Source organism: Phycodurus eques, chromosome 1, assembly GCF_024500275.1.
Source record: "Phycodurus eques isolate BA_2022a chromosome 1, UOR_Pequ_1.1, whole genome shotgun sequence".
NCBI lineage: Eukaryota > Metazoa > Chordata > Actinopteri > Syngnathiformes > Syngnathidae > Phycodurus > Phycodurus eques.
Window position 1 is genome coordinate 40,733,144 of NC_084525.1, and position 13,463 is coordinate 40,746,606.

Here is a 13,463-nt window from a genome sequence, read left to right on the forward strand (position 1 = left end):
TCCCCTCCTCCTCCTTACTCGAGGCGCATGAGCAAATGATTGCATGGATCTTCCACTGGCAGCTGAAATGAAGCGCTCAGGCAGGCCTGGCTATGCAGGCAACAGAATAACCTCAGGTGTGTGGAGCAGAGCCCAGTGCAATAATGATTCAGCACTCAGGCTTCCCGAGCAGTGAGTTCTTCTGCTGAGTAGATGAAAAATGAAGACAGTGTTGAGGAAATGAATAATAATTGAATACAATGTAGGACAGGACAATGAGGCACTGGAACTTGCTGTGCTTGCTGGCAGCCATTACCAAACGCTTATCATCTCCGGCCATGCACTTCAAAGGGACTGAGTTGTCTTTTTAAATTGAAGACTACCTTTCTTGAGGGAACATTATTACTACCCCAGGAAGAAAGTTTTCCCAGGACTGTTATAGACATATTTTTTCTTTCATTTTTAAAATTATTTTGTTTGAATTATTTCATCAATGTGATTGTTTCTGGGGTGAAACCTGATGTGAAGTGCCTATCTGAACAAAGCAGGACTGGCATGTCCAGGGTGGAAAATGAAACTGCTTTTCCCACTTTAACTTGACATAATGAATGACAGTGAACTGGGGTCACAAGCTGAGCCACTCTGACACATGTCAATATTGTGCAACATTTATTACATGCATTTCAGTTGTGCTCATTCAAACTGCTGTCACAGTGTGATAGCATAGTGACTGTGAATGGAGGATGAGACTTGACTGTGCTGAATGCATAAATGACATCTCCTGGCTGTGTTTATGAGTGATGTGAATTAAAGACGTGACTAAATGTGACAGCACTGCTCGACTGTATTTTCCTCGGCTTCTTCATATTCTTTCATTTCCAACATAAGTGTGTGCATTTAACCCTCCTGTTATACTGTGGGTCAAATTGACCCATTTTGGAGTTCAAAACACAGGAAAGAATATTTAATTAGGTCACAAAAAATGAAGATGAACTAATCTAAAAATATACTAGTAAATACAGTATTATAAGAACAAGTAAGATAGAATGTAAGGTACAAATATGAGATACTGCAGTAATGTTGGAACTTCTGTGTGATGAAAATATATGTATGTATAAATGTGTATGTAGGAGTACAAGGGTTGAATGATAGAGCGGCATGTTTTTTGTTTTCTTTTCTTTTGGGATCCACCACGGTATATGAACAACACTTGGTAACAAACCTTTTTTTGTTTGTCAATTGTCAACGTCTTTTCAACTGATTTAGGATTATTCTGCATCACTGAATCTGAAAATGACATCAGTTCCTCTTGTTCAGGTTCAAGTTGTTAACAGTGTCTTAATCAAATGCTACAAACTTCGCTTACTGAAAACTGAATAGCAGACATTGTTACAAGTAAGTACCTGTAAATTGAATGTTACGTCATCGTAAAAATTCAGGGCATGAAGCCACGAACCTCGGTTTATTCAACTCGCTAAATCAAAACTACCTGTACATGTAAACAAAAAAACATGTCGCCATAGTTGAAAACGTTGACCTGATTGAGCAAAACCAATGTGATATTTGGATTCAGCACATCAAAATTGACCTAAATCAACTAAAATAATCTTAGACAATAGATTTGTTGTTGACCCGTGTAATCTATTGAGTATTAACATGATATGAGTCCAGATTTATAGAAAACAAGGGGTAGGATTAGATAAATTTGTTTTACAAATTCCTACTCCCTTTGAACATGTAAACTGTGCTGAATGAAGACATCTACTGATGTTCTTTTCCTTTCTTTTAAATTTACTTTTCTTCGTACGAATGACTGTTATGTTATGTTCAATCAAAAATAGATGACTTATTCTCAAACTTTTTTAAATACCTGTATATATATATATGTATATATATTTTTTTAAATTTACCTGGTATATTAAATATTGCCCTGGGGGCTAAAATGGGGACAGAAATGGACACAAAAGCATGATACTGTAAGCGTTTCAGCTTCAAGTTTCATTTTAACCCTCTTTTTGTTTGTTTCTTTGGTACATACAAGAAAATTAAGGTTCAATGTGACCTGGGGCCTCATGTACAAAAGGTGCAAACGCACAACAACGTGGCGTCCTTTCTTTTTCACGGCAAAGGTCAGATGTATCAAGAGTGAAATGACCGTGGAAATGTGCGGTGCCTCACGCCAACTTCACGCCAGCCGTACGCACGTTTCTACAGCTTTTGGTGCTTTGGCGACACCTAGAGGTGATTCTGGGAAACTGTTCTCATATACCTGCACATCAAAGACACATGAACAATTAATGCCTGGCAACATTTGATTTCAACAATCTAATTGAAGCAATGACTCAGAATTCATTTTTTAACCAGTGTATTTGATGAATCACTGATATTTGTGTGAACACCTATTAATTGATCAAGGTGCCGCTGATTGCCCTTACAATCGCTTCTTGTGACTCCAGCACATGCACTGAAAAAATGACTTCTTTGAATTTACTTAAAATGAACATGTACATTGAATGCACATGATTAAAATCTGTTAAAATGATTTTTTTCTAGGAGGGGTAAATTATGTAATATTAACACATTTTAATCAGATGAAACCGATGTACATGTTTAAATTAAGTAAATTTAAAGGACTCTTTTCATCAGACTGCACGGGTGCAGCAGCAGCCGGTTAGAGAGTCTGCCTCACAGTTCTGAGGAGCGGGGTTCAATCCCCGCCTGTGTGGGTTTGCATGTTCTCCCCGTGCCTGCGATGGGTTTTCTCCGGGCACTCCGGTTTCCTCCCACATCCCCAAAACATGCATTGACAACTCTAAATTGCCCGTAGGTGTGAAGGTGAGTGCGAATGGTTGTTTGTTTGTATGTGCCCTGCGATTGGCTGGCAACCAGTTCAGGGTGTATCCCTCCTCATGCCCGATGATAGCTGGGATAGGCTCCAGCACGCCCGTGACCCTAGTGAGGAGAAGCAGCTCAGAAAATGGATGGATAGATGGATGGAAATTTACTTCACATTTAGATATAGTTTTTAAATTTACATATATATTTTACATTTACATAAAACATTTAACATCCATCCATATATATATATATATATATAAATATTAATGCAGCCCTATGGGGGGCACAAGCCAGTGCAAACTACTGTGCAAACTACTGTAGGCTGGTCCCAAGCCCGGATAAATGCAGAGGGTTGCATCAGGAAGGGCATGCGGCTTAAAACTTTGCCGAACAAATATGAGCGTTCATCCAAAGAATTCCATACCGGATCGGTGGTGGCCCGGGTTAACAACGTCCTCCAACCTGCAGGGCACCATTGGAAATCCAGCTACTGTGGGTCGAAGTCGAAGAAGAAGAGGTGGAAAGCGGTTTCTTCAGCAGAAAGAGAAGAGGAAAGCACAGAGCCTAGAACTGAATGTGGGGACTTTGAATGTTGGGACTATGACAGGAAAATCTCGGGAGTTGGTTGACATGATGATTAGGAGAAAGGTTGATATATTGTGTGTCCAGGAGACCAGGTGGAAAGGCAGTAAGGCCAGAAGTTTAGGGGCAGGGTTTAAATTATTTTACCATGGTGTAGGTGGGAAGAGAAATGGAGTTGGGGTTATTTTAAAAGAAGAGTTGGCTAAGAATGTCTTGGAGGTGAAAAGAGTATCAGATCGAGTGATGAGGCTTAAACTTGAAATTGAGGGTGTTATGTATAATGTGATTAGTGGCTATGCCCCACAGGTATGATGTGACCTTGAGTTGAAGGAGAATTTCTGGAAGGAGCGAGATGGAGTAGTTCTGAGCATCCCAGACAGATAGATGAAGAAGTGATGGGTAAGTACGGCCTCCATGAAAGGAACTTGGAGGGACAGATGGTGGTAGACTTTGCAAAAAGGATGCAAACGGCTGTAGTGAACACTTTTTTCCAGAAGAGGCACGAACATAGGGTGACCTACAAGAGCGGAGGTAGAAGCACACAGGTGGATTACATTTTGTACAGACGATGTAATCTGAAGGAGGTTACCGACTGTTAGGTAGTGGTAGGGGAGAGTGTGGCTAGACAGCATAGGATGGTGGTGTGTAAGCTGACTCTGGTGGTGGGGAGGAAGGATAAGAAGACAAAGGCAGAGCAGAGAACCGTGTGGTGGAAGCTGAGACAGGACGAGTGTTGTGCAGCTTTTCGGGAAGAGGTGAGACAGGCTCTCGGTGGACGCGAGGAGCTTCCAGAAGACTGGACCACTGCAGCCAAAGTGATCAGAGAGGCAGGCAGGAGAGTACTTGGTGTATCTTCTGGCAGGAAAGGAGAAAAGGAGACCTGGTGGTGGAAGCTCATAGTACAGGAAATCATACAAGGAAAAAGGTTAGCTAAGAAGAAGTGGGACACAGAGGGCCAAGGAGAGGTGAAAGGAATACATTGAGTTGTGACACAGGGCAAAGGTAGAGGTGGCAAAGGCCAAACGAGGCATATGATGACATGTATGCCAGGTTGGACACTAAAGAAGGAGAAAAAGATCTATACAGGTTGGCCAGACAGATGGATAAAGATGTGCAGGATGTGCAGAAGGTTAGGGTGATTAAGGATAGAGATGGAAATATGTTGACTGGTGCCAGCAGTGTGCTAGCTAGATGGAAGGAATACTTTGAGGAGTTGATGAATGAGGAAAATGATAGACAAGGGAGAGTAGAAGAGGCAAGTGTGGTGGACCAGGAAGTGGCACTGATTAGTAAGGAGGAAATTAGAAAGGCATTAAAGAGGATGAAAAATGGATAGGCAGTTGGTCCTGATGACATTCCTGTGGAGGTATGGAAGCATCTAGGAGAGGTGGCTGTGGAGTTTTTGACCTGCTTGTTCAATAGAATTCTAGCGCGTGAGAAGATGCCTGAGGAATGGAGGAAAAGTGTGCTAGTGCCCATTTTTAAGCACAATGGCGATGTGCAGAGCTGTGGGAACGATAGAGGAATAAAGTTGATGAGCAACACAATGAAGTTATGGGAAAGAGTAGTGGAGGCTAGACTCAGGACAGAAGTGAGTATTTGTGAGCAACATTATGGTTTCATGCCTAGAAAGAGTTACCACTGATGCATTATTTACCTTGAGGATGTTGATGGAAAACTGCTGAGAATGTCAGAAGGAGCTACATTGTGTCATTGTAGATCTAGAGAAAGCCTATGACAGAGTACCCAGAGAGGAACTGTGGTACTGCATGTGGAAGTCTGGAGTGGCAGAGAAGTATGTTAGAATAATACAGGACAAGGGCAGCAGAACAGCAGTGAGGTGTGCTGTAGGTGTGACAGACAAATTTAAGGTGGAGGTGGGACTCCATCAGGGATCAGCCCTCAGCCCCTTCCTGTTTGCAGTGGTGATGGATAGGCTGACAGATGAGGTTAGACTGGAATCCCCGTGGATCATGATGTTTGCAGATGACATTGCAGTGAAAGCAGTGAAAGCAGGGAGCAGTTAGAAAGATGGAGGCATGCACTGGAAAGCAGAGGAATGAAGATTAGCCGAAGTAAGACAGAATATATGCGCATGAATGAGAGGGGTGGTGGGGAAGAGTGAGGCTACAGGGAGAACAGATAGCAAGGGTGGAGGACTGTAAATACTTGGGGTCAACCGCCCAGAGCAATGGCGAGTGTGGTCAGGAAGTGAAAAAACGGGTTCAAGCAGGTTGGAACAGGGGGAGGAAGGTGTCAGGTGTGTTATGTGACAGAAGAGTCTCTGCTAGGATGAAGGGCAACATTTATAAAACAGTGGTGAGGCCAGCCATGATGTATGGATTAGAGACAGTGGCATTGAAGAGACAACAGGAAGCAGAGCTGGAGGTGGCGGAAATTAAGATGTTGAGGTTCGCTCTCGGAGTGACCAGGTTGGATAAAATTAGAAATGAGGTCATTTCTCAGCCAAGGTTCGATGTTTTGGAGACAAAGTTAGAGAGAGCAGACTTCGATGGTTTGGACACATCCAGAAGAGAAATAGTGGGTATATTGGTAGAAGGATGATGAGGATGGAGCTGCCAGGCAAGAGAGCTAGAGGAAGACCAAAGAGAAGGTTGATGGATGTGGATGTGACATGTGAGATCTAGATCTCAATGTTGAACTATATCTAAATGTTAAATCTAGATGTGAAATATGAAATCAAAATGTTAAATATTTTATATCTAAATATAAATATATTTAGCTAAAATGCAAATCTAAACTCCCAATATTAGTTCCACCAGAAACATTTAGCTTTCCATTTCCATCCATTTTCAACACCGCTTATCCTGGTTAGGGTCGCAGGACACTGGAGTCTATCCCAGCTGACTTCGGGCGAAAGGCGGACTACACCCTGAACTGGTCGCCAGTCAGTCGCAGGGCACATATAAACACGGACAACCATTCGCACTCACCTTCACAACGTCACTGAGTGAGAACTGAACCCACGCTGCCTGCACCAAAGTCAGGCGAGTGTACCACTACACCACCAGTGACTTACATTTAGCTATAACATTTATATTTAGATATATATTTAATATTTTGATTTGACATTTCACATTTAGATTTAACATTTAACATTTAGATATAGATAAAAAAAATAGTATTTATATTCATAACATTTAGCTATATATTAAACATTTACATTCAACATTTAGATAGATATAACATTTAGATATATATCTATCATTTAGATTTAACGTTTAGAAATGTACACATTTAGATATAGTTTTAACATTTATATATATATCACATTTAGATTTAACATTTAGATTTAGCCTTTTGGCGGCACGGTAAACGACTGGTTAGCACAAACGCCTGTGTGGAGTTTGCATGTTCTCCCCGTGCCTGCGTGGGTTTTCTCCGGCAGATTCGCCATTGTTGCCTTGTGCTCTTCACATATGAGAGTAGATTCACACTGAGCACGTGTGACAGGTGTGACAGAGTCTGGAGAGGCCGTGGGGAACGTTCTGCTGCCTGCAACATCCTCCAGCATGACCAGTTTGGCGGTGGGTCAGTAATGGTGTGGGGAGGCATTTCTTTGGAGGGCCGCACAGCCCTCCATGTGTTAGCCAGTGGTAACCTGACTGGCATTAGGTACTGGGATGAGATCCTGAGACCCATTGTGAGACCATACGCTGGTGCAGTAGGCCCTGGTTTCCTTCTGATGCATGACAATGCGAGGCCTCATGTGGCTGGAGTGTGTCAGCAGTGAATGCATGATGAAGGCCTTGATGCTATGGACTGTCTTGCCTATTGCCCAGACCTGAATCCAATCGACCACATCTGGGACGTCATGTCTCGTTCCATTCCCTGACACCATGTTGCACCATAGACTGTCCAGGAGCTGACTGGTGCTTTAATCCAGATCTGAGAGGAGATCCTTCAGGAGAGCATCCGCCACCTCATCAGGAGCATGCCTAGGCGTTGTTGGGAGGTCGTACAGGCACATGGAGGCCACATACAATACTAAGCCTCAGTTTGACTTGTCTTGAGGAATTTACTCTGAAGGCAGCACGGTGGCCGACTGGTTAGCACATCCATTTCACCATTCTGAGGACCCGGCCGGGTTCAAAACCAGCCTCGTCTGTGTGGAGTTTGCATGTTCTCCCCGTGCCTGCGTGGGTTTTCTCCAGGTACTCCGGTTTCCTCCCACATCCCCAAAACATGCATGCTAGATTGATTAGAGACTCTAAATTGCCCGTAGGTGTGAATGTGAGTGTGAATGGTTGTTTGTTTCTATGTGGCCTGCCATTGGCTGACGACCAGTTTAGGGTCTACCCTGTCTCTCGCCCGAGGATAGCTGATATAGGCTCCAGCACGCCCGCGACCCTGGTGAGGAGAAGCGGTACAGAGACTGAATGAAATTTCCACTGAAGTTGGATCGGCCGGTGATATGATTATCCACTTTTATTTCACATATGGTTCCAAATCGAGACCTCCATTGGATAATAATATTGATTTGCATTGCAGATTCACATTCCACTATATAAGATTTTCAACTGAAAATTTGCTTTCATTGAGATCTAGGTGTGTTATTTTAGTGTTCCTTTTATTTTTTTTCAAGACGTTTCATATACTGTATATACATGTATTTAAAAGCAGAAGAAAAATAAAATTTTAATATATTGTCGATATTTTAATATTCCATCCATCCATCAATTTTCTGAGCCGCTTCTCCTCACTCGGGTCACGGGCGTGCTGGAGCCTATCCCAGCTGTCATCGGGCAGGAGGCGGGGTACACCCTGAACTGGTTGCCAGCCAATCGCAGGTATTTTAATATTTTGTTTTACAATTCTTAAATATTTTATTTTAGTTTTTACTTTAAAACGGGTCAATTGAAATCATGATCAAATCAAAACAAATGTTTTGAAATTGATTTGAACATTTTCGGTGGATCAAAAAAGAAAACGTGACAAGAAGATGAAAAGCATACCACGCTGGTTTCCTACGTGAACGCGCGTGCATCGGGGATGACAGCGGGGGCGTGCACTCTTCTCCCACTCCTCTGTGGTCACGTGATCGGGCACTGAGCAGCTGTGCAGCTTCTTTCGTCAGACAACGGGAGTCGCAGGCGCTGAATACACGCAATCTCGCACCCAGTTCAATAAGTGCTCGGTGAACCGGTGCCGACAGGAGCGTCGTGTCCGCGAAACAACATGGGGGATCGAGTGGCTTTAATGCTGCTGGCCGTTGCGGCGTCGGCTCTGGCTGCCGAGGTAAGATGCTATTTTATACCGTTACAATAATGTACTTGTCCATGATTCCGCTGTAATGCGGCTGTTATTGGAATCAAGCTCGCCGACGTTGGCGACAGCAAGACCGGAACCGAAGCGTCATAGCCTTTCACAATCATATCAAGATTTAACACAAAGGAAGCCCGAAACAGGATCTTAAAAGCCATTGGCTGGCAAACGGTGGAAACTACATTCATGTTAAATTCGACCAAGTACATGTTTATTTACCAAAGCTTGGCTAAAATACAATTTTGGAGCTAATTGTTACTTTACCGGGAAAGAACCGGAAGTGTAGCGTTAACACTTGTTTGTCCCGATAGACATCCATTGTTGAAACCCGATTTTTAAAACACTAAGTACATGCCGCATTGCAAATTGTTATCAAGCGGTAACCATGAGATGTATGGCTGTTCCGTTTAATACACGCATGTTGTATGTATAGCTGTTTTCATACGTTCTTCGTGGTGAAAACATCAGGCCAAGTCTGTGGCAGCTGCTAATTATTGTTTTCCTTTGAGACCATTCGGATGGATGGGCCGTTTTGATTTTTATCCTAAAAAAAACAACCAAAAAAACTTACATTTTGTCCGTAGTGTAAGTTATTTCACACTCTGTTATCTTTATATTGAGACTGATAAACGTAACACGGTGCCGTTTCTGTTGTTGACAGCGAATACACTGGTTCAGCCAAAAAGCGTTTTGTCTCCTTGTCCAGGAGCCGATGGCTAATTTTAGGCGAGTGGGCGTGTTTGGCAGTGAAACGAGGCAACAACATGGCATACGTATATTGTGTTAAAGATCCCCGCGGCGTGAAGACGCCAAGCAAAGTGACTGCTTAGACTCGACAAGAGGAACAATGTGACCGACAAAGTAACGCATTTCGGTCGTTTGATAGAGAAAAGCCAAGTAAGATGGCGGCGGTGCATTGCAGCATCGAGAGGGAGAAGGGAAGCGACGGACGCTATTGTTGCATTCCTGCTCTTTCCTCCTTTTCATGTTAAACTACAGCTTTGTGTGTTTAAATACGTGCCCCCTTAACATACAAAATGCAGTTCACATGTTGGAAGAAAATAACAAATTTTCCCCAGCTTTGTTGATGCACACATGAAGGTGTACGAAAGTCGGATCGCTTCGCAGTAATAAAGTCATAATTTGAGTAAACATATTTATGAACTACACATCGAAGACATAACAACACCAAACAATCCAATTGAAGAACATTAAGTATACGGCGAAAAATGGGCATGCCTTCTCTTTTGCCGCATGACGACGTATCTGTAGTACGCCACACGCCTTTCTTAAAATATCCAATGTCGGAAGTCGGCACCGTCGTATACAGAGGACCTCCTGTAATTAATCCATTCTAAGCGTTTCAGTGTAGCCTCTTATTCAAACATATGTAGCCGGCCTTACTCATGACAGACATGAGTGAATTTAAACAAAACAAAAAAAGTCCCCCTTTATTGCCTCTGCCGAGCAGGAGGCAATATATTTTCATTTGTCAGTCCATGTTTTGTTTGTAGGATTCTGCAAAAACTACAAATACACTTTCCATAAAACAATGTTAAGGGCCAAGAAATGACCCATTGAATCAAGGGTGTGAAATGGATTGTAGTTGGCAGGCCACATTCATCCCAGTTTAATCTCAAGTAGGCCGGAACAGTGTATATAACCTATAAATAACTATTCCAAATTTTACAAGTACATAAGGAAAATATTTTTATTTTTTAATCATCTTTGATCATCAATTGTATGAGTAAAAAAAAAAAAAAAAAAAAAAAAAAAAATTTCTTAACAAAAATGATTGAAATTTCAATATAAGCGGTACTGAAAATGGATAGACTGTCACGTTTGGTCGAAGGAGAGGAAGGCAAGGCAAAAACATGGAGGACCCAAGTGGAGGGAAGCAACGCAGTAGTGCAGGAGTATATAAAAAATATTTAATTCCGAAAACAAAGATCATGAAAAAGTCAAAATGCTAAATTAACAAAGTCCGAAATCTAAACACAAAGTAACAAAGAAACACTTGAGTAAACCCAAAACAAGACATGACTGGTGAAATAACTGAGCGACAACTGGCGACTATGACATGGCACAGACAGAGACAAAGACACCTGACAATGACATACTGAAAAGACATGTGACAACGACAATGAACCGACACGAACTGTAAGAAACCAGGGAACTAAATGCAAACAGATTGACGAGACAACGAGGAACACCTGGACAAGACACGAGTGGCTGGAGAGAGCTGATTGGTCGACACAAGGTAGACGAGAACAGGTGGACACAACAACCTAATGAGCACACGACAAACATAGGAAAACATGGAACAAAACACAACTCAACCCAAACCAAAACACAGACCGTGACATTGACATTAATCATTTTTTTTTAATTTACACGTGCAACTTACAGATCAAAGTGGATCTACCAGCATGCCCTTTGTGGTTGAATTGACTGTCAGCTTATCGCTAAAGTGTATTTAACACTGCATAATGTTAACCCCAAAAAGCAATTATATTTTTAATACATGGCTTTTTACACGACTTCCGTGTGCTGTACTCTGTTTTAATAAACTTTATTGACAAGTCCTCGCAGTCAACATAGAAGTACGTTCAGTTCGTGTTGGATATTCACACGCCAAAACAATGTAAAATGATTGAATGTCAGCAATAATAGCGACTAGCTACTGCTTACAATAAAGAAAGAATTCACCTCCCGTTTCAAAAGGAATAGTCACTTTATTTGCGTTTTAAAAAGAGCACATAGTCTTTCTTTTTTTTTTTCGGGAAACAATATATCCGTACAACTCACCCAGGGCGAGTGGAACCGCCTATAGCTAGCCACACAATAAACCATTTGAAGAAAAATTCACTTTAAAAAAATGGCAAAAACTGGGCAAAGCCACCAAAGTTAACTGTACGCCTCGGGGAGAAAAGGGGACACTGGGTAACAGCATGCCCATAAACCATGAAACGCCAATTTAACCAACGACAGAGCAGTGCTGTGAGTTCACAGAATGACCAGACTCTGTCATAATTCGCCGATCTGATCAGTGAAGTCATTGATCGTCTCCGCAAAAGACATTTACTCCGCGTCGCCGTTGTGTACAGGATATTTGAATCCAAAAGCTAGTTTATTTTTAGCCTTGTGGCGTGTCTTTTGCCGTAGTACTGTTAATATCTGACCACCAAGAAAGTTATTTCTTAAAAAAAAAACATGTCGGCGGTGTGGGACAGACAACACGTTTGAGACAGACAACACGTAATGCCCGGATCAGAATACATGACAAATTTGGTCTTTCACAATTGCACTATGTCAGACTACTGCAATAAAATCTTGTATTCCGATACCACCGCATCCCATCTTTTACGATCACTGGGCTTTATCTTGTTAACTCAAACGCGACCAGATACACTCGTTACCACGGCGACGACAACCACAATGGATCGCTTGATGTGTAGTGTGAGAACAAAATGGGGAAAAACGTGTGCTGGGGGTCACCGGTGCTTGGGAGAGGACTTTAATTCAAGGCTTGCTTGAGGAATGTTCACATACTTTTAATACGATACGGCTTGCAAGCAGTCAAGAAAACATTATGTAGCCTAGCAAGCTAGTGCTAGCACTAACGGTTGTACGTAAACATGCCAGTGTTCTGTCCAATCATGCTCTAATGTTTCGGTGTGTGGGAAGTATTTTAATTTCACTAAGTTAGCACCCATTATTTCTGTCATGTTGTCAGCCAATGTGGCGTCCTTGACGAGATTTTATACGACGCCCCCTCCATCAATGATTTAAATAAGCTTTCAAAAAAGTCGAATACCGATAGTTTTTAACATTGCTTTAATTTATAAGATAACATATCACACAATTTAAAATATAAAATAGAACATTTTCCTAATTTCATTACTCTATCGTTACTGCCAAACAAATCATGCGAGTTATGGCTGTTACGACAGCTATTGGGACAAACCAAAAGTTGCAACAACTTGACCTGTCGTTCTCCCATTCCTCCCTTTTTTCATCTTCTTCCCTGTGTTCTGGACAGTCGTGGTCGTTTTGACGATTGCAGATTTCTCTGGGTTGACGTCAATAAATTTGCCCCTACCCCAACAGAGAGCGAGCAGTATACCAATCAGTCAGAGGAGGGAGTATTTGCTATTATCATTTGTAATCATATTAATTGGGCATTTCTTGACATTTGAATCTATGTTGGCTAAGTTTTTCCATGTAACTTTTAACATGGAAAAACATAGACAACATAGATTCAAATGTCAAGAAATGCCCAATTAATATGATTACAAATTGTCAAGTTATTGCAAATAAGTGCCGCTTCCCCACTTGAAAGAGATTAATTCAGCGATTTCATCCGAAATTTACTCAATGACCAAGAAACATTTTCCTTTTGTCTCATTTTAATTTTGGATTGAGTGGTTTGACAGTTCCTTAAGATTTGTCTCCAAAAATGAGGTGCTTGTAAGTGCATTGGCATCTGCATTTTAATTATATTTAGGATTTTGAGAAATCTACAAAAATACGAGAAAATATGTTATTGTGAATAAGCAGTTACGAGAGAGAGATATTACACAAATTTGTAATTTTTTTGTGTCACGTGCTAGTCTTAGATTTATTCATTTTTTCAATTTTCTTCACAGCAAATTAGGTCACTGTTGGTTTAACTTTTTAGTTTAACATTAAATAATTCAGCTTTTGCTTCCTACTAAGTTCTTCCACATAAGATTATTACTGTCTAGCTGTGATTATGCATTACTAATAAAAAAGAG

The 13,463-nt window shown here is 41.5% G+C and overlaps 1 protein-coding gene across 1 annotated transcript in view; it reads left to right on the forward strand.

Annotated features, from left to right (window-relative positions):
• The first annotated feature begins 8,455 nt into the window (after positions 1 to 8,455).
• Positions 8,456 to 13,463, forward strand: part of appa (amyloid beta (A4) precursor protein a) — a 60,593-nt gene continuing 55,585 nt past the window's right edge. Inside the window, exon 1 of the mRNA XM_061691753.1 lies at positions 8,456 to 8,658. Within this exon, the coding sequence (XP_061547737.1) occupies positions 8,599 to 8,658 (60 nt within the window). The 5' untranslated portion in view covers positions 8,456 to 8,598. The remainder of the gene's footprint in view (positions 8,659 to 13,463) is intronic.